Source organism: Chrysemys picta, chromosome 7 (assembly GCF_011386835.1).
Source record: "Chrysemys picta bellii isolate R12L10 chromosome 7, ASM1138683v2, whole genome shotgun sequence".
Lineage (NCBI taxonomy): Eukaryota > Metazoa > Chordata > Testudines > Emydidae > Chrysemys > Chrysemys picta.
Window position 1 is genome coordinate 22,352,106 of NC_088797.1, and position 21,663 is coordinate 22,373,768.

The following is a 21,663-nucleotide window of genomic DNA, read 5'->3' on the forward strand; positions in this document are numbered from 1 at the left end:
TTAATGGAATAAAATAAACTAAGCCAAATGTTTTGTTTTAAAGGGAATTTAGTGCTTGCGAAAGGTGCCAGACTGACAGCCCTGGAGACTGAAACCCTCTGTTATTCATAAGTATTCAAAACAGGTATAGCATGAAGAGCAGCAGGGCAGGCTTCCACCCACCCTGACACCAAGACCGGTTAGGGGCAAAAGGGGATTTCAGCCTCCAAGGTCATTCAATCCTTGGTCTCTGCCAACACTGCTACACAGGGGCCAATCAGTGCTAATTGGGAATGGGTTTATAACAAGGACACCGGCCTGGATAAAATGGACTGAACCAACAAACTCATCTCACATAAACCCCCTAACCGCTGTCAAGATGACAACCACTTCCAATACCAATATGGGTGAGATTCAAACCAGTTACTTAGAAGTGATGGGGTATTGGGTACATGATCTATGACTAAGCTATCTGCTCTGACCAAGTCTAAGAGTTTACTTCCTTCCCCTTCGTCCAAACAATCACACCTGCACACTTTCCCTTCACTACTCTCATCGAGATCAGGTCTCAGCCTCCACTTCCTTGTTAAAATGAGGACTCTCAAGGTCAGTCAGAATTTATAAGGCAGCCATTTCATCTTTCGTGCCTCTCTGGCTAGATTCCTCCTTAAAAGCTGCTGAACACTGAGGATTCTGCTGGGTTTGAAAGGCCTGCCAACACCAAGGCCAATTAGGAGTTTTAGGGCGATGCACATTAGGGTTATTATAGGCGGCAGTTATGCAGCCAGAATAAATCTTAGTTGAACCTTTAAGTGGTGTCTGTAACTCAGATTTCCCCTTCTTGAAAGCAGAAATAAGACGACAGACCTGCTCCCTAAAGAAATCTGCAGGGATTCAAGCAAACCAGCAATATCTCCCTCAAAATGGGATTCTGCACTTACAATGGTACGAGAGAACAAGGGCTACAACCATCAAAGATCACAAGAGCCGTTGTGTGTTACATACCCACACTCCTCTTTGGTTTATTTTTAAAAAATCCAATTTTTCCATAGCTAATTAGGACATCTCTATGCTTTAGATTGCAGCTAATTAGAAACTCAGAACAGCAGCAAGACTGAATTCAGATACTCCTGTCGCAAAGCACAGGCCCTTGCCATTTGGGCTAAAGGAGAGTCTCCTTTAGCTGTCAGCAACATAGGACTGTTTTGAGACACAGCCGAGCAGGTCCGATTCCAGACAGCTGAGGGCAGTGGGTTAAGAGAAACTAGTTTATTACATTACTCTCGGTTTTGTGGATAGCATCTAAAAGGAAGGCTGGAATGGAGATCAGTAATAGTGACTTTTGAGGAGGATCTTCTGTGACTCTCAGGATCAAGCATGGGGCATTGCTTTGGTTGCAGTTCTTCTCGGACTGGGCTCTAAAGAGTTGCACTAGCTGCTACTAGGGATCACCCAACCCTCAAAACAGAACTGTTAGACCCACACTAAAGAACCTGGACTGCAAAGACACATAACTGAGGTAGCGAAGAGGATTTCATAGCATTTGTTCAGAAATGTGTTTCCTTCTTGATAATTTTGCTCATCCTGTTGCTGCAATTTATAGATTCCAAATCCAGAAGGGACCATTGTAGGGTGACCAGATGTCCCAATTTTATAGGGACAGTCCTGCTATTTGGAGCTTTTTTTTTTTTAATATATAGGCACCTATTACCCGCCACCCCCGTCCCGGTTTTTCACACTTGCTATCTGGTCACCCTACACCATTGTGACCGTCTAGTCTGACCTCCTGTATAACACAGGCCATAGAACATTCCCCAAAATAATTCCAGAGCATTTTTTTTAGAAATACATCCAATCTTGATTTAAAAATTGACAGTGATGGAGAATCAACCACGACCCTTGGTAAATTGTTTCCGGGTTAATTACGGTCACTGTTAAAGCTTGAATACACAGCAATATAACCGGTGGCTGCTAGATCTGTGTGTTTAAACAGAAGGAGAAAAAGCCTCAGGGAGCATGAGGAGAAAATGAAAAGAAGGTGGTGGATCCAACATAGATTTCTAGGTTTTAACAGGTTCCCGTATACAGCAGCCCCACAAGTCCAACAGAATGTGTCTCTATAGAGAGATAAGTAGATGGACAGAACATGGTACAAACTTGCATTCAGGATGAAAACATGGCATATTCCACATCCCAGCCCAGAAGAGCCTAGGGACAGAATCAAAACTTTGAGAGGTTTTATTGGTACGCAAGCGATTCAAAGCCTCAGCAGCTATTGAAAGAGAACACTGGAAGGGTGACTTGGTGTCCCTTTACCGCCACCAAGTGGAAATGTTTGCCAGTTTTGTGAAACCCTTCTCAGTACAGTGGAAAAGAGATAGGCTCAGGAAAGGGCTCATCACTGGCAAGTAACTGAGGAAGCATTTGTTAAATTTTTCAGCCCCAAAATAAAAAAGTGCTACAGCCAAGAATGACATCTCAACAATTGGAGCAGCAGCCAAGAGGCAATACGAGATCAATATACAGAGCAGACTCCACACTGGGCAGTGGTTTTGGTCTATGGAAGATAACTAACTTCTGGGCCTAGTAAAGGAGGCAAGTAACTGATTTCCTGGGCCCTAACTGCAAAGGGTAGGGTATTATGGGGAGAAATCAGAACTCTAGAAGCACCTGCTGTTTTGATCCTATTTATCGGACTCTTGCCTGCACCACTGGGTTTTAGAGAAAGAGAGTCACACTTAGCCAGCCTGAGAGTTTTCACGACAGGTTTCACAAAAGGGTCACGACAAACTCATACTCTTCTAGGGAATGCAAAAGATTTCATGGGAATCAAGTTCACCCAGGGCCACTAACCAAGTGGAAAACCAACAACAGATCAGAGTGTCACACAGCTGGAGACTTACTTTAAGTCAGCTATACGTATGTAGAAACATACACATTTAAAATACACTTCAAGACTAGGGGTCAGCGCATTGACTTGGTGATAAGCAATGTGAATTATCAAGCAGGAGACCCAGGTTCAACTCTCAGCCTGGGTATTTAGCTCCTTAAATAGGCAAATGACTTGCTGAACAAGAGGGAGCCTAGTACAGCTCAATAGCAACCCCTGGTGGAGCAACATTAATGAAGTTCAATTATTAACTGGTTTGTTTTACTAAAACTGTAAGTTTTAGTCATGTTTTATGAACAGAGTAAGACATTCCCTGCCTGAAGAGCTTAGTCCTGCCCTTCAACGAAGGGTGCAACCAACGGAAACATGGAACTTAAAATGCGTGTGCACAAATGTGATCATCTGCATGTGCCTATCCCTGAGATTCAAGTTTGATTGTGAAGCATTTAAATTAAAATATATTAAATTCATATTGGAGCAGATGAGCAGGAAGTGGTCTCCTCCAATTGCCTCAATCCTACCTGAACAATCCCTTGGGTACCCCGTGAACCAGCTTCCTTTCTCAAGGGAACAGCCAGCATGTCAACAGCCTGTGGCAGTAGTGCGTTTACTATGCACACCAGTCCAATCTCCACAAAACAGAAAGGTAACCAAGATCATTAGAGTTGTTTTGCCTCAAGGTGCCTTAACAGATTCCTCATTAACACTAGGAAAGGACCTGTTATAGCTAAGTTATAACACAGCTAATGGTCTCAATTTAATTTGGGCAAGCAGAAAGTTATACTGTACCTGGACTCATTACAGTGAAAATATTAAACTTCAAACTCCAGATTTTGCCTCATCTCTGGAAAGTATGGCTGCCCACACAAATTTCTTATAAACCTCTTTAAAAAAGATAATGGAGCAGAATAGCTTAGGTGGGTGAGAATGGGATAAAGAGGTTTTTTTTCTTTAGATCATCAATTCCAATTTGGACCAAGGTCATAGTGACCAACAGTCTGGGCGCTACACAGGCTATCGAACAGCCATCAGATGGCAAGATGAGTTGGTAGGTCTCAGGTTCAGTTACCAGTGGAGAAATGCCCACAGTGCTACAGGCACTGGTAGAGGCATCAAGTATTGACTCGGGCATGGATACTGAACTCTCCTCTTCCTCCTGGAGGTGGCTCTAGCGCACGGAGTCTTGTGCTCCACTCATCAAGTGGAAAGTGGACTTCAGGACTGTCAAATTGATATCCCTGATGTGCATGAGGTTTAGAAAAATTAGACAATAAAATGATCAATTAAAGAATGAAACTCTTGAGCAGGTGGGGATGTTTTGGAGAGAAGCAGCTGTCTTCTATGAACAGAATTATAAGATGGGCTCAGGTTTAAACCACTTAAAATGTCACATTTATACATGGAGATGGGGGGTGGAGGTTGATGAGCAAAATTGGGATTGGCAAAAGTAAAATGTCCTGTTCCCCCTCCCCAAAAAGAGATTCCATTTCCCTATTAAAATAAATTATATAGGATATTTCCTCGTATATAGAGCTCGAGCTCTCTCACACAAACAAAATATTAGAACTGTAAAATTATTTTCCAAAATATTTTTACAAGTGTTAAACTGATAAGAGAACAGGTTGTGTTAGAGCCAGTCACTCTCATGCTGGGATTCTAGAATTTGCACAGGGGGAAATCTAATATGGAGTGGTATGGTTTTAATTTGTGGGTATGCATTATTACTGTAAGAGGAGCTGAATGCCAATGATCGCATCTGTTTCATTCATTGAAAAAAAAAAAAAAAAAAAAAAAAAAAAAAAAAAAAAAAAACTAACCAAACAAACCTACACGTTTAGAAAGACTGAGTCTGAAGATTTGTTTGCTAGATGAATGCTCTGAGCCAGGTAAGCCAGCAGTGACTCCTCATATCCCAAAGCAGCTGAAGACCTACTCAATGTCTCAGAGGACATACACAGAGGGCTGTCATATCTTTAATTTTAGAAGCACTGGAACTTTAACAAATACATCATTTCTCTAGAGTGTTGATTTACCACCAAAATTTAGTAGATGTTAAACGAAAAAAGTTTTAAAACTGTCATAACTAAAAGATCTTCCCGATCTTCTCAGTTGCTCAGGTTTTCACTCTCAATTCTTAGAGGAATGACATCATTAAGTTTTCCTATCACCACAGAGTTTTTCAAACTAGATAGGGCCTGAATTTCAAATGTAACACAAAAGCAAAAGAAATAAAATCAACATTCTTCCCTCCCCACCCCATCCCCCCAAAAAACAATAAATACCCTCCCCTCCCCATCCTTTTAGGTCCACCTTATCCATTGTTTAATTAAAAGCAAAAAAGGCATAAACTGTTTGTCTCTTTTGCAGGTAACTTTTAAAGAATTCTATGAACTTAGTTATCTGATAAGAAAACAATTAATAGGTCAAATTCTGAACTCTACCAGCCTTCACAGAACCCCTTTTAAGCAGCATTACTACCCAAGGTTTACATATAATACGTATCACATATAAACAGAAAATCACAGTGAACAAGCACAGAACAATGCTATAGAATTATAATCAAAATCCTGACATGATCCAAAAGCAGAAAGAATGCCAGCCATAAAAAACAGCAGCTGGAGTCTGATTCACATGACTAGTTGACGCGCCCTTCAGTTAGAGGGCTCAGATGATATAGGGATGGACTTTGGACAAAGTTGGACTGGTTGTAAGGAGCTCAGTTACCTCTGATCACATATTTCTCACATCCTCCCTAACTGTGTAATATACATAGTAAATTATTTCCAGGAGTTTGCATCAGGAAGTAGGAATGGTGCTCATGGAAGGACTATTTTAAAAACATGAAATTCCACTACACGTGGTATGTACAGACACAATTTGGAAGAAAATATACTGATTCTATTAGGAAACTTAAAAAAAACAAGCCTCACCCAGACACCCAAGAGTTAACATTATTGGTTTCTCATCTAAACCCCTTCCGAGGAGGTTAAGCACACAATAGACTATCTAAAGCAACAGCTAGAGAGGCTGCTTGAAATTCCACACATGTGCCTCAGCAATGTATTTCTATTAATGTCCAGTGTGTGTCAGCATGAAGATAAGGTACCAACATCATGTCCAACCAGCCAGCTAGAGAATGGGACGCGGTGTAAAACATTGTCTGATACTTAAAGTCCCGGAGAACAGTGGCGCTTGCAATCTCACTCTCCGCACACACGCACCTGATAACACCACCACCAAGAGAAGGCAACGCAATGAAACTGTCCTGCAGCTTTGAGGAAGAAAAGAGATTGATAGGGAGGGAGCAGGAAGCTAGGAAGAAAGAAAATAAACTTGATCAGCAAAAAAAAAAAGCAAGTTTCAGGTACCCAGCTTTGGCAGCTGTGCAGGAATGATAGGCTGCAGCTACACTAACTGGGAGAAAAGCCTCAAGTGGAATTTGCTCTTCACATCAACTTCTTTAATCCTCATCGACTTTATTTTATTTTTAAAATGTAAAACCACACACACACTCTCTCTCCTTACTGCTACTTTTTAATCTCCCCAACTACACCATGTACACTCACTATATCCCCCAGAACAATACATAGATATTATTCCATCTCAAGCACAGGCTAATCGCCATCATCCTTTGCAGTCCCCTCAGGAACACTTCATACAGGACTTGTTGGGAAAGCAAAAACAAAAACAAAACAATAAGTTAATTAAGCTACCAGGATGGAAGGGTGTGAGAAGTGGGAGGGCTTTGGTTAGATTTTGGGGTGTTTAGGCAGTATGAAAGGAATCGGTCAAATGCGATGCTCCCCATCTAGTTTCCACATTATCTGGAAACACAGAGCTACCCACCAAGTTTTTCATTTCATGTAAGTTAGATCATTTGCTAGCCAGCGTATACCCTTTAAATTCACCATCTCATCTTTCTCCCAACACTCCATACCCATCTCAATATTTTGAGAGACAGAGCAATTGCCCAAATTGAAATTAGAGTAGGGCATTGAGAATAAGACTTCTAATCTTACAAAAAGTGACATGGGATCTGTAGTGATTTCATATGAAGGATGGTACCTGCTGAAGCACCACACTGGTGCAATACTGACTCAAAAAAAAAAAAAAAAAAAGGGGGGGGGGGGGCTACCTACTGAAACTTCAATGTAATACCTTGAGAGGTGGTGCCACTCTCTCAATCTGAAGAGCTGTAATGCCTAACCAGGCCTTCCATGTGGAATCAGCACTGGTACTCATGCCAGAAAATGACTGCTGGGAATAAGAACGGAATTCCACTTATGCCATGAAGTTTGGGCATTTGGTTATAAAAAGATGATCAAGGAGTAGTTTTGATGGATTCATTCACTGTCAAGTATCAATTTATTAACCTTGCATTTGTTTGTCAATTGAACAATTTGTGGCCATGTTCTTTTTCCTCTGCTCCCCTCCCTCAGAGATGGAATAGCTTTGCTGGAACTCTAAAGCTAACCTGTTTTAACTTGGTTGGACTTGACAATGGCAGTGCACGAAGGATCATGGTGGAACAGGGAGTTCATACACTTTAACGCATCTGGAAATCAATATTCCCACAGTCTTCTAGCCACTCTTTGGTGGCTTGTGACACACGGGTTTGGGCACAATTTAAAGTTACTGCTTGTGAAAGGTCCAAGACAATAAATAGAATAAGCTGCTATTGGTCAAAACAGAAATACTTTGACAGAGCTAAGGACTGGAACACCTGAGAGTGCTCTATGGGAAGATTAAAGTGCATTGGCAGAGTGATGTTGGATAAGTTTGCACAGTAGTGACCTGCACTGCCCTTGGCTCCAGCTACTGCAATTAGGCACTCACTGCTGTGAGCAGTAAATCCACTCACAACTGTAAAAAAAACTAAAATTCTATTTTAGATGTTAAGGCTTTTCCTCAAAGAATCAGTGATTTATCCATCATTCCACAGTTCCAATAGAGAAGAGATTCTGAAACTCCCAAACCCATTGCAACCCCTGCTAGTGCAGGCTTTCTAAACCAAAACAAACTATTTTGACAGCAGATTCTGTGGAGCGAGTGAACTTTGTAGCAAAAACACGCAAAATGCAAGAAAGGCAGCCAAGTCAAGCAGCCCCACAGATGACTTCAATTTGTTGCAGCTATATGGTTTAAAAAGAGGTCAGCCCAGTGATAAGGTCCTCTGGCCAAGGAAGCTATAAAAATGTGAAGCTCGCATTAGACCATCAGCTGCTGAAATCTGCACAAACCCTCCAAACACAAAATTAACCTTCAGAGTCAGGAGATAAAAGAAGACTAGAGTAGCAGAAAATAGAAGTGATTTTTGTGGGTTTAAAGGGGAAGAGAAAAAAGTTTCTTACAAACCTCTGATCAATCACACTAGTACAGGTTTCTCAACCTTAGAGTCATAGCCCAAAAGTGGATCGCCAGAATGTGTCAAAGGATTGCAAGGGATGGCTGGGCTCAGCTCCCCAGTCCAAGCATTGTGACCTGGTGCACAGGGTCACAGCCCTGCTCGGGTTTGGCCCAGCCACCCCTTCCTTCATAATGATGGAGGCCGGCTGAGCCAAATTTGAGTGAATGGCGCTGTGGCCCTATGTGCCAGGTTGCAACACTACTCACGCAAATGACCTGGAAGTCACAATGCTGAGAACAGGAAGCAAAGCCCAGCTAGCCCTGCAGGACAGGAATCAGGAGCAAGTGGTTGGTGTAACTTTTTCCAATCAATGCTGGCCCCCGATGTAACCCCTTCCCCACAGCAGGGCAACATCCGGTCTTCCATACTCCCTGTCTTGCCCTGCAGCCCAGGCCACGACAATGTACCCCTTCCCCACAGTCCAGGAACTTTCCCCCATCATACCACCCCACCTTGACCCCCAGATCTTCCCCCACAGCTTCTTCTGCTCCTCAAATCCTTCCTCCAACCCACCCTACTTTATCCCAGCTCCCCAAATGCCACACCTCTTTAACCTCTACCCCTCATGGGCCATGTTCCGGGGCTGTTTTCTCTCTGTGGAACTATCAGCCTACCATCCCTTCCCCAGGCCCCTCTGTTCCCATATCCTTCCCCAGTCCGCCCAGAACGTCAGCTCCTTCCTCACTACACCCCCGATCCCTCAATCTCCCCACTTCACCTCCAGGTGCCCAAATCCCCCCCACTCCTTACCCTCTGCCTCCATAAGCCATGTGTGTTGGGGGGAGGGGTGGAGCTGTGTGTTTTTCAGAGGTGTCTCACCTCGCTGCCCCTCCACCAGTTGTTCACATCTGGAGAGAGTAGATGAAATCATAGCTCCGGGCCCCCCACACCACCGATGGACCCCATGAGGGAAATGGGGAAGTAACAAGTCTGGGGGCATCACAGAGGTACCTCTGGATTGTGACAGGCCATCAATGTTTATAAATGGGTCCAGAACCCACTACACCCGCGGTTCTCAAACTTCATTGCACTGTGATCCCTTTCTAACAACAAGAATTGCTACATGACCCCGAGGTGTGGAACTGAAGGCTGAGCCCACCCGAGCCCCATCACCACCAGTGATGGGCCAAAGCAGAAGCCCAAGGAATACAGCCCTTCAGGCCTGTAACCTGAGCCCCACAGCCCAGGCCTGAAGCCAAAGCCCGAGCCTCACCGCCCGGGGCTGAAGCCCTTGGGCAGTGGGGCTCAGGCTTCGGCACTAGGTCCCAGCAAGTCTAATGCCACCCCATTAAAATGGAATCAGGACCCACTTGGGGGTCCCGACCCACAGTTTGAGAACCGCTACACTACATTATTAGCAGCTGTGAAAATAAACAGCACATAGGCAGCCTCTTATCCCCTGCCAGATAATGCCTTTACTGTCCCCCAGGATAAGAGCGGGGGGGGGGGGGGGGGGGATAGGAGTTTTGGCCAAGGACTCCAGGTCAAATCCAGAGAAGTGCCTTGGAGTCTTTAATGCCCATGCAGAACAGACAGAGCATAAATCTAATCACATGGAATTCAGCTCATCGAAGAGAAAGAGAGGGAAATGCTGGAGCTGTATTATCTAAACCAGATTGCACTAAATTGTGGGGAGGCAGAAGAGCAAGTTATGAAGCTGCACTGCCTGGTGATTTAATTCCCCCCGTCAATTTCTTGCACTAGATAGAGGAAAAGAACTGGAGCTACATAAACCAGTCCAGACCCCTCAGCAGAGACAAAGAGGCACATTTAAGAATGCTGAAGGCACAGTATTACAAACTCCCATTTGCACACAATAGGAGGATGTTTCCATATCCTACATTGGAGAGAGCCCATTCCAGCAGGCATGCTGTCTAAGCCCTGGTTTACACTACATAGTTAGGTCAAGGTAAAGTAGCTTATATCGACCTACCTATGTCAGTGCACTTGCTTGTCCCGCCGATGTAAGTGCCCTACTACACCGACATAACTACTCCACCTCCACGAGAGGCGTAGGGCTTATGTCAGTGTAGTTAGGGTGACACATTGTCCATGTAGACACCGTTATAAACATGGGACGTTGGCTGTCATTCTTGTCAATTTCACGACTCCGGCAAGGATCCGTAAAACTGACAAGGAAGTTCTCCCTGCTCACAGCAGGGCCGCTGCTCAGGAGCCCGTTAGCCCCGCTCCCAGTGGGGAGGCAAGGAGCTGGGACAGTGGGGAGCCCAGGCAGCTGCCCCACTCCCAGTAGGGAGCATGGAGCTGAGAGCGGGGAGGGCCGCCAGGCTCCCAGTGGGGAGCAGGGAACGGAAAGCAGGTGGGGGCAGCATTGAGTGGAGCGGAGAGCCCGGGCTCTCAGCTCCTCACACTGCCCCTCTTAGGTCAGTGGACGCAGTCCTGGTGAGAATGCGCATCACCAACCGAAGGAGGCTAGCATGGACATGAACCATTGCAATAAATTACTGCAGGTGCTGTAAGTCAACCTAATATAGGTCGACTTAAGTTTTTAGTGTAGATCTTTCCAGGTCTAAAGCAAACAAAAATATCACACAGAACAATATGCCAACTGGACAGATAATGTAGATTAAATTAATATAATGGACTTCACACCAGGCAACCTTGTTTTACTAAAAATAACTATGCAGTGAGAATAGTGGAATTTCTGCATAGCCAGAATGGTAACTGGTCTTTAGAATGATGCAATGAAGCGATATTCTTCCAAATGACAGTTGTCGGCGTGAAGGAATTGCCCCACATTAAATTTCCCCACCAGCACAATATGGGGGAACATGTCACTGGCAGCCAGATTCCCTAGGCCTGCAGAAGGGCAGCTGCAACCCTAGTTGGTTGCTGAAGAGTTGCAGCAGGCTGGACTTCTCTTTACCTCTCTCATTCTTACAGAGCGTAAGGCGAACAGACTCTCTGGGTCTGCTACCGTCACCACGTGAAACCGGATCTGCTCATTGGAAGCACTGACACCAAAGCAGGAGTCACAGTCACCCATTTGCCTAATAAAGTTAGCAGCTAATCAGAACTTCCAGCCTGAAGCTGAACTGGGCTGCAGTAAAGAAGAAACCACACTGCAGGTTTGTCTGTTGCCTGGTTCCACTTCAGGATAGATACAAATCAGATTTTTTAAAAAATTGGATATTTTAAAATTTAAATACATTTCTTTTGAAAAATTAACCTATTTAAAATTAAATTTTAAGTTATGAAAATGTATGTTAATGCCTAAACTACTTATAATCTATTGAAGTCATTTAAATTAAATAGTAATATTCAAGCAGTACATGTTTGCTGCCAAATTTTTAAATAAAGTCAGACCACTGAACTGGCAGAAGCCACTGACTAAGTACCTGGAACCAGAGTTTGTTGAAGGGCTATACCAGCTTTTGACAGCAGCAGCCTATTCCACAGGTGCAGAGAGAATATTTTATTAATTTCCGTTTATCCAAGTAGTTCAGTTCAATGGCTAGTTCATTGAAAGTTGAGAATGATGGAGAGTTTAAAAAAAAAAAGCAGAATAGCTCATTCTCCTCCTCCAATTTATGAATAAAAATAAGGTATGACATGATGAGATCTACTAGTTCTAAAATCTTGAAGGACATAGCAACTAGAACAGTAGTGTTTCTTAAACTTTTGTACTGGTGACCCCTCTCAAATAGCAAGCATCTGAGTGTGACCCCCCTTATAAATTAAAAAACACTAATATATTTAACACCATTATAAATGCTGGATGCAAAGCGGGGTTTGGCAACCCCCCACGTAATAACCTCGTGATCCCCTGAGGGGTCCTGTCCCCCAGTTTGAGAACCTACCCTGAGCAGGGAGCCTGAACTAGAATCAGTTTAATTTACTAACTACAGATAGTACTTTGTTTAATATATCAGTTTTAAATGTAACATTTTTATAAGTGTGCTGATATTAAAAAATAAGTTTTAAATAAAATACTTAAAATCTAGTAAAGAAGAAATGTGTGATTTTTATTGTTAGAAAACGGTGAAAGTAAATTAAAGAATCTGAATAAAGTATGTTAAACTATATAATTGCTTACATTAATGTATACAAGTACACTCCTCCTGATTACCAAAAAGTAATTCTCATGCCAACCAATGAGAATCAACCTTTCTTTAGGAAAATAAAGTTGTATAATGCAAAATAAGATTAAAGTTATTTAAGTTAAAAATTCCTGCTTACTGATTTTTTTTTTTAAATCTATCTTGCCATTCCACCCACAAAGAAACTGCTGTTAAATGGAGAAACATGGCTGTTTTTTAAAAAAATACTAGACAACGTGTAGAAACAAAATTCATGCTTTACAATGGTGCTGTGAGAGATACTGATCCAGCATTCATTGATGACAAATGCAAAAGCAAAAACCCCTGCTTCACGCAGTCAGATTTCAAGACCCCTGCAAATCCGCGAGTATCCGCTTTACGTCCATGGACCATTTTAGCGGATAGCAATGCAGATGTGGATACAAATTTTGCATCTGCGCAGGTCTCTGACAGAGAGAGCCAGGCGGGCAGCTGTGAGGAACCAAGATGCAGACCCTCAACCTGCCCAGGGCGGGTAGGCCTGGGGGGCAGGGACGGGGGGCAGGCCCCCTGACCACAGCAGGTGGAGGGTCCACAGCGCGGGTCCCCACAGCTGCCTGCCCGGCTCTTACTGTGGCCAGGCTTCAGCTCCGAGCTGTCTCCCCAGCGCCATCTGGAGCCCAGTTGGGGGGAGCTGCACTGTGGGGAGCCTGGGTCCCTCCACCTGCCCTGGCCAGGGGACCCGAGCAGCCCCCAGCCCATGTCCCTGCCCCTCAGGCACTCTCCCCAGGGAAGGTGGAGGGACCCATGCTCCCCACAGCTACCAGCATAGCTCTCCAGCTCAGGCCGGAAGGAGAGGGGGGCAAATCAGAGCCGCAGCCTGTCCACGGTAAGAGTTGGGTGGGCAAGTGTGGGGATCAGCAGTGGACCCACCACCCACCCTGAGCGGGGAGCCCAAGCAGCTCTTGGGCAGCTCCACAGATCACCCCCCTCCTTCCCTGGGCAGGCCAGCATGGAGCCCAGCTGGGGAGCCGTGGCGGACCCTCCACGGTGCGAGGGGGGAGCTGAGAGCAGCCCCTGGCCGTCCCTCCACCCCCCAGGCTCCCACAGCTGCCCATGCAGCTCTTCCCAACAGGGCTCCAGCAGGGAGGTGCCTCAGAGCCTCAGCCCAGCCGCAGTAGGTGGGCCCTGCAAATCTGCAGGTATCTGCAGAGATCCACATCCAGGATGTGGAAATTCACAGATAATTTTTGCAGCTCATGGATCGGATGCAGATCTACATTTTTGTATCTGCACAGGGCTCTACAGTTTTCTGGTCACAGAAATGGAAAGGGCACAGCCAACACGCTGCAAAACGACTGCAAAGCCCACACAGCAGAGAAAGCAGGACTGGTAAAGCTACGCTGAAAAGAACTGGATTTGAATCAGTCACTCAAACTTGACAGAGTGGTAAGAGACTGTGTGCTTCAAAAGGCTTCTCTACACTAAGAAGTTTACCTGTTGATGACAATAGGAGTCAGCAAGGGTGCTGCTGATCCGTAACTAAAAACGGCTTACTTGCAAGTGTGAACAGAACCAGATCATGTTCAGCAACATTTCAGAGGCCACTTTCAGCACCAGCTCAACTATATCTATTTCTGATTCCAGCAGTCAGCAACAGGGAAATTCACTAATGTAAATACAGCTATACAAGCTAGCAATACAGCAAGCAAGATTCCTTTTAAACAAACAATGGCCTGGAAGCCCACACAAGCTTTGCACCCACAGAATTACTGTATCTTTCCCCTCCACCTGTGGGACCAAAGGGGAAAGACAACTCCTCATCTGATCATCTCCCACCTTTCCATACAGAAGCCTTGCCTATGCTGACAAATTTCTCAAACTGTCCTTCCACTGTATTAACACTGGTGGTTAAACATGCATGAACTGGCCATTGGTATTTTAAACAGTGTCACCTAGATCTGCTTTGAGCTGGGTTAGAAAAACAAAACACTGGTTAAAATGCCAATGGCCAGTCTATGCTAGCATTCCCACTGCTAGTACAACAGTGGGGAATTTTCAGAGATCTGCCAGTGCAGACAAGGTTCAAGAGCTTGGAGTTCTGCAAATCATAAGGCCAGCTCCAAAATCCAAGACTGTGGTCATGACTCATGCTTACCTCATTCCAATCGCAAGAAAAGTAACAGGAAAAAACTGAAGAGCAACTAGGTTATTTCTGAGCATGAAGTGTGACCCAAAGAATTGGACTGCCCATGATTACTTACAGTCATCATATACCTGAGCAACTAGAGAGGGCACAAACCACGACATTTGGTTATGATTTCCCCCCCAAGTCCAAATTCTAGTGTAGGCTCATATCGAGTGCCAGGGAGCAGGAATCAATGGATATCAGAGAGATTTTCTGCCCAGCTGGCAGAGCACAGCCAAGAACACACTGCATGAGAAGCTACCATTCTACACACAGCAGGAGGAATTTCATCCCAGCAGATGAGGAGGTCTGCTTTCATCCTAGCCTGTTTCCACACAGCAACCCAATGCCTTCTGGTCACATGGGGAAAAAAAGCTAGTTATGTGAGGTTTGAGTCTACCCTCACCCATTCTGAATTCACTCTTTTCTCTTAAAGGGGGGTGGGGGTGGGAGTGGCCATGGGAAGAGAGACTTTTGGGTCAATACATCTGACAACTATTATTCTTGGGGGATTAAACAGGGAGATAAGAACTTCAGGGCTTTGCACAAATCATATTAGTTCAGTTCTCAAATCCCGGTAATGCTTCTTTTCAAAGTATTAATTTCATTTATTCTATTTGCTCTCCCTCTATCCTGATAACACGGGCGCACACGGCCTCTGAATGAGATCCTCCTATAAAATAGGTTATAATCCTCCCTTTCTAGAGCCGTAATGAGATGTCTTCGCTTAATCGCGTTTATTTCCCGCCTGCTTCTCCCCCTCCCCATCCTACATTGATTGGTTTCAAACGTTTTGGTTAAAGCCAGCAGGCCTGAAAAGTCACTGCTTCTGACTGGGTGGCTGACAGATGCATGCTAAACTGCCCCAGCAGATTAAAGAGATGTGTGCGGGCAGCCTCACTTGCAAAGTTGTTGTTTTGGCAAAAATACAAGAACTAGGAGGGGAGAAAAAGATAGTGATTAATTAGAGACAAAGACAAAAGAAAAGGTATCTGGTTTGGGGCGAGGCGGGACTGTGCAGGGCAAAACCAAGGGACAGAATAAAGGAGAAGCTGATTAGGAAGCTGCAATACTAGCCCCGCATGCTAAAATAAAAAGGGCTCATAAAACAGCTACATTTGTTCTTGACCGTTTGATAGCACCTTTCGTGTGAGAATCAAAGCACTTTACAAACACCCATTAAGAATCAGAGCCCCTCTGCGAGGTACTGCACATATAATCCCCATTGTACTGGATGTTAATATTTATACATCGCACCCTCACTAGAACGCGCGTTTATATAACGCGAATTTGGATAGAACGCGGTCGCGGCCATGGATCCTAAATTTAAGTATTGTACAGTACAATATTATTATTATTTTTTTTTTTGAGTATAGACCGCTGAGCACTCTCCTGTCAACTCTAGTACTCCACCAGAATGAGGAGCACAAGTGCAGTCGACGGGAGAGCATCAGCTATTCACGTACTGTAGCTGAAGTTATGTATCTTAGATCGACCCCAGGCGATAGTGTAGAAAAGCCCTAAGTCGATTGCTGTAGGCCTAGAACGCCAAATGTAATGTAATAAAAATTTACAGGTATTTATCTTTAGAAAGATGTCAAAAATGTCGGGCAAAAGGAAGGCTTACTCGGTGCAGGAGAAATTGGATGCTATCGAATGGCTTAGAAATGGCGAAACCCAGGCAAAGATTAGCCACGATGCTGGCATTAACGAGTCCACCTTTCGTGGATGGCTAAAGAATGCTGACAAAGCTCGGAACTTACATTCATAACCTGGATGAAGAGCAGGGCCTTCAAAGAAAATGAGCCTGTTTAGCGAATGATGCCGATCTTGAGACTGCGGTATACACGTGGTTTGTGCAAGAACAGTAGAAAGGCATTCCAAGCTCTGGTCCACTTATAGCCATGCAATAGGAAAAATTCGATCGGGAACTTAATGGCAAATTCAGCAATTTTAAGGCGAGTTCGGGTTGGCTATGGTGATTTCAGAAAAGACACAGAATCTCTCAGATTGCAGTTTCGGGAGAAAAACATACACGCTGCTGTTTATCATTTGAAGTTAGGGGCAAGAGATAGGGTAGTGAGGTCAAAGGATGGCCTAAGTCCAAGTCCATCACTCCCCTCATTCTCCAGGCTTGAGGACAAGAGCCAACACTCAGCCACCATTCCAGACTAAGGGACCAAGGAGCTGGAAAACAGAGGAATCCTGACAAACAAGGATACTGACAGGTGAGAGCTACGGTTCAAGGAGTGCGTTCTGGACCTTCAAACACTAACTGGGAAGGTTTGGGGTGATGTGGAAGGACATTCATTCCTGACAAACAGAGGTCGGGCAGTTTGAGAGGCCAAAGTGGGGAACCTTATACTATATTCAAAGGGTGCCTGGAATTGAGAGGAAATAAATCATGGAAGAGTCCCCATAGTTTAAAGAGTTGACACATTGAAGTTCCTGTTTAAGAAGAAATCCAGGAACCAGTAGCCAGCACCCTTGCCTGACTCTTGTTAGAACAAAGTAGACAACTCCAAATTTCTCATTGATTTCTAAGGTTCTCGGATTTGTTTCATGTCAGCGATCGATGGAGGAGATTACACAGCAATAAACTTTACCACAGTTTCCCTACCACCACATTCTGGGCATAAGCTGCATATTCACTATTTACTTTCCATGGGTTACCCAAGAAAAATCTGATTTGAACCCGCTTTGTGTTTGCAAACAGTCACGTACCCAGAAACTCCCTGCTTCATACTCTGGAGGATTAAGTGTTATACTCTGATGTGATTACAGCATTTGTACATAGAAGGTAGGTCTACACTGCAATTAAACACCCATGCCAGGCTCGGGTCAGCTGATTCAGGCTGGTGGGGCTCAAGCTATGGGGCTGTTTTACTGGGGTATAGATGTTCAGGCTCAGGCTGGAGCCCAGGCCCTGGGAAGGTGGAAGGTCCCAGAGCCCAGGCTCGAGCCCAACCGTCTACACCACTATTAAATAGCCCCATAGCCCGAGCCCAAATTGGCAATGGAGGAGCCGCAGGTGTTTGTTTAATTGTAGTGTAGACATACCCTAACAGTCAGGTCCTAGCTTGTTCCAGCCATAAGGGCACATTTCAGTGATAATGCTGACACACCTCAGTCACATTCTTCCCAGACAGCTCTTGTGTCGCTCACTCCAGGGCTCTCTCACTGAGCAGTGTCATCTCCTCAGATTTAGAAATTAATTCACTGCCACTTTCTACAAAGGTCTGTTAGTTTCTTTCATAAATGTAATTATCATCCTCCCAGTGAGAATGGACTAAGTGCTACTTACCAGCTGCAATGTCTCACCCAGACACACAGCTCTTACCTGCCTTAGATATCAACTCCTTTTTTGTATTTAACCCTTCCGCCAGAGAGATCTCCCATCCTTAGTCTCTGCTGTTTCTCATAAAGGAAATCACTGGCCTCACAGGGGTCACTTATGAACCACATCAGGGAGATCAATCTCAAAAGGCAGCAGGTAGCATGTTGGCTCAATAATAAATTAAGATACTCAGCTGTTCCAAAGTGCTTCAGAACCAAGTTACACCTCACTACCCTACCCCAGAAGGTAAGTATCATCAACATCTATTTACAGATAGAAAAATGGAGGCACAGAGGGATTTGTGATTTAACCAAAGCCACACAGCAAATCAGTTGTTGTTTTTTTTGGGGGGGGGGAGGGGGGGAGAGAGAATGGGAAAAAGAGGAAGGGAAAAAACAGGAATAGATCTTAGAACTCAACTCCTAGCCCTGTTCCCTCTCTCATCTCGACATTGTCCTTTTAATAAGTAGTGTGACTCTTGGTGAATTAGTCTAAATATCCACCTTGATACCCAGGACCAGTTTCACCGTAGCAAGCATCATCCTCGCATTGTTATAATGGGACAGCTCATGCCACTACAGTTCAGAACAAGCTGCCAGTTCCTGTAAGACACTCTACTCCTGACTAATCAGGTGTTTGTGTAACTTTACTCAACAGTCCAGATATAGCAAAGTTGAGACAGGTCAAGTCTGTACCTTCATCAAAATACCCATTTCACACACGAAGAATCTTAGCAGAGCTCCATCCAGCCCAGGCTGTCACAATGCTAGTCTCTCCCAACCCTACATATGCAGCAGGCTCTCTTGCCAGCCATCTCCACTCACCCACAAACAATGCTCCCCCTTCACGTACTCAGATGCTATACCATTCTCATACAAGCTCAGCATAGGGTTAGTTACATGACAGACTTGCCAACTACAGCATAAGCCAAAAAGCAGGTGAAGAGTTATGAGGTGATGACTACCATGGACTTAGGACTAAGCAGCAGTTGCTGAACTCATTACACAAATAAATGGCATTTAACTGATCCCTCAAAGGAGAAAGGTTTCAGGCCCTCCTCCTGCCTGGAAATATGTTGCTTTGTACCTACCAGCTGAACTGCTTTCTGCCTCTCTTCATTGGTGCTGTTCTTTTCCCGTTGGAGGGTCGTATTGAGACACTCGCTGGCTGCCTCCCGTTCCCTCTTGGCCAGCCGGAGCAGTTCCTCTTGGACCAGTGCCTGCTCTCGCTCATACCTGCATCAGTGCCAAAGAAAGGCAGAGAGAAGGTGCTCAGCAGACTTCTGGCAACAGATTCATGGGATAAGCTGTCCTACCCTTGGCCAGGAACAGAACAGGCAGAGGTGTGATTTACTTGGACAAAGCCTGCTCACAACTCCCAGGCTTCTGTGGGAATTCTGGAGCACCATGAACTTTAAAAGGTGACCTGAAAATTCGGTACTGAACAATTTAAAAAAACAAGGAGGCACAAAGCACATAAACCTACAGTTCAGTTAGGTTTGGCTCTTAAATACTTGACAGTCACCTCAAAACAGTGAGAATAAAAGGATTTCATAAACTATATATAAAGCTGCTTTTAAAAAAATAAGATGCAGGTCACACAAAAAGAAGTTTGTCTGCCTAGCTGACTTTTACTACCAACCCTACCTTACCTATTTGCTTTGCTGGCCCTGTGAGGCAGAAGGAGCCCTCTGCAGAGTAAGTGGGATGATTGATGTCAGGGAAGCAACCTTGAGACATGTCCACAGTCTAAGCACCTGAACCTGAAGAACCACCATGGAGCAAATTTAGTGCACCTAGAGATCCGTTTACACTGCAATAAAAGACTGCAACATGGCAGTGGCTGGCCAGAGTCAGCCTACTTGGGTTTAGGCTGCAGGGTTAAAAATTGCAGGGTAAATGTTCAGACTTGGGCTGGAGCCCAGGCTCTGAGACCCACTCCCTTCACAGGATCCCGTAGCCCAGACTGCAACCTAAGTGTCTACCCTGACATTTTTAGCCCTGCCACCCAACCCAATTGACCCCGGCTCAGACTCAGAGCTGCCAGTATTTTTTTTTTTTTTTGCAATGTATTCATACCACAGGTGACCACCACTCAGACCCTGGGAGTTTCACATGCACAGAGAGACAGGCTCATCAGTACACAAGAGAGACAGCAGACCTCTATGCCACTCCCTTTCTTTCTCTGCAGCATTCACTAAAGCATCTGTCCAGAAACAGCTGAGTAAGCCAGGACTGAAGACTACCAGCAATTCTGATTTCACCATCTCTTTAAAGAACAGAACCAACTTCCCAGAGAGTCCACTAGGTGTGTCAGACACACAATTATGGACAGTGGGTTCAATGCACCACTTTTACAAGCTTGAATAATCAACAATAGCACTGAAGAGGACTCATTTTCATAGTCCCCAAAACTGGACTTGTGTGACATGCAGAGAAAGCATGGACACAGTAAGGAGAATGTAACACAGGAAAAGGCAGTTAGAGAAGCTAGGAAAACATATGGCAACAGTTTTATAACAGACAACCTTCCATCGATGGGGAAGCTGGACCTCCTACTGTCTGAACCCTTGGAACAAGCAGCAGAGACTCCTGAGGGTGAGACACAGCAAGGACCGCATTTCGCACAACTCATCTCATTCTCACTGTACCTTTACATGCACTGCCACCTTGGTAAGCCAAAATGCCCCAAACAGGAAAAACCCACAGCGCAGTGGAAAAGGCTGGCAGCCACCAGGTCTAGCGGAGCAGGCATCAGGAGAAGAAGCTGAAGATGTCTACACAAACATTATTTCAGATACAACTACAAAGATTCTCAGTCACATACAGAGTTAAATTGATCAACAGATTTGAGGTCTGGGCAGAAGTTTCTTCAAGGACTCAACAAGAATCTTAGGGGTTTTCACTTTCCTCAGGAGACAAGAGCAGGCAGATCCAACTTTAGGCTCCAGTGGACATATGTCTCATATGACTTTCTATGGGTAGTGGAGAAAGACAGGAGGAGCAAAGAATGCTATGTTTCTATAAACTCCTTCCCATTGGTTCCCAGCCCCCTTACCTGTCTCCAAGCCCAGGAGTCACATGCTCTCTCAACAAAATATGCCCAGTGGCCTTTGTCTACATTATGAACTCATTGAAGACACACTACACAACAACACATACAATCTTCACAGCACTGAATTCTAGAATGCAGCATTACACAGGGCATATATGTGGCCCCAGGCAGCAAAGGTGGCTGTCTCCAGACAGGAAGAATGTCCCCCTACCTCTTGTACAGGTCCTCCTCCGCCTCAGAGGGCTTCCGACCAGAGCTACTGGCAGTTGGTGGATGGATTCCTGAAGAGAGGAACAGAAGCAAATGATGACTATGGAAGAAAACACTGGCTACCATCACATCATGAGAACAAACATTATCAGAGGGAAGAGAAAAATTCTCAACAAATGAGCAACACTCTACAAAGGGAACACTCAGTACAATCAGAAAAGTCAAGGGGAAAAAAGGAATAACTTAAAAAGTTTTATGGCCGAATTTAGCGTTGATGTAAGTGAGAGGCTGACAATACTGTCTTGAATAAGGCATAATGACAGTGAGTGTTATGCAAGCTTCCTCCATCTGAGGATACTGATGCACTTCAAGCACTCATGTTATTTTAATCCTATTTTACACCCCTTTTCCCCAGTTCTGCAAAAGCCTCTCTCTCCAGAACTGCTGCAACCTTTGTTATTTCAGCACTGGTCTCTCCTAAGTAGAGACCAAATTATAAAGTGGTTTGGGACATTCACAGACAGGGACAAGGATGAGGCACCACTAAATCCACTTTTA

General features: G+C 44.7%; 1 protein-coding gene across 15 annotated transcripts in view; it reads right to left on the reverse strand.

The window, feature by feature from the left end:
- Positions 1–21,663, reverse strand: part of CHCHD6 (coiled-coil-helix-coiled-coil-helix domain containing 6) — a 169,327-nt gene that overhangs the window by 144,253 nt on the left and 3,411 nt on the right. For all 15 annotated transcript variants that reach the window (XM_005288409.4, XM_042849836.2, XM_024104986.3 and 12 more), the window contains exons 3-4: positions 21,107–21,176; positions 18,932–19,076 (exon numbers count right to left, since the gene is read on the reverse strand). In XM_005288409.4, coding sequence (XP_005288466.2) covers positions 18,932–19,076; positions 21,107–21,176 — 215 coding nt within the window. The remainder of the gene's footprint in view (positions 1–18,931; positions 19,077–21,106; positions 21,177–21,663) is intronic.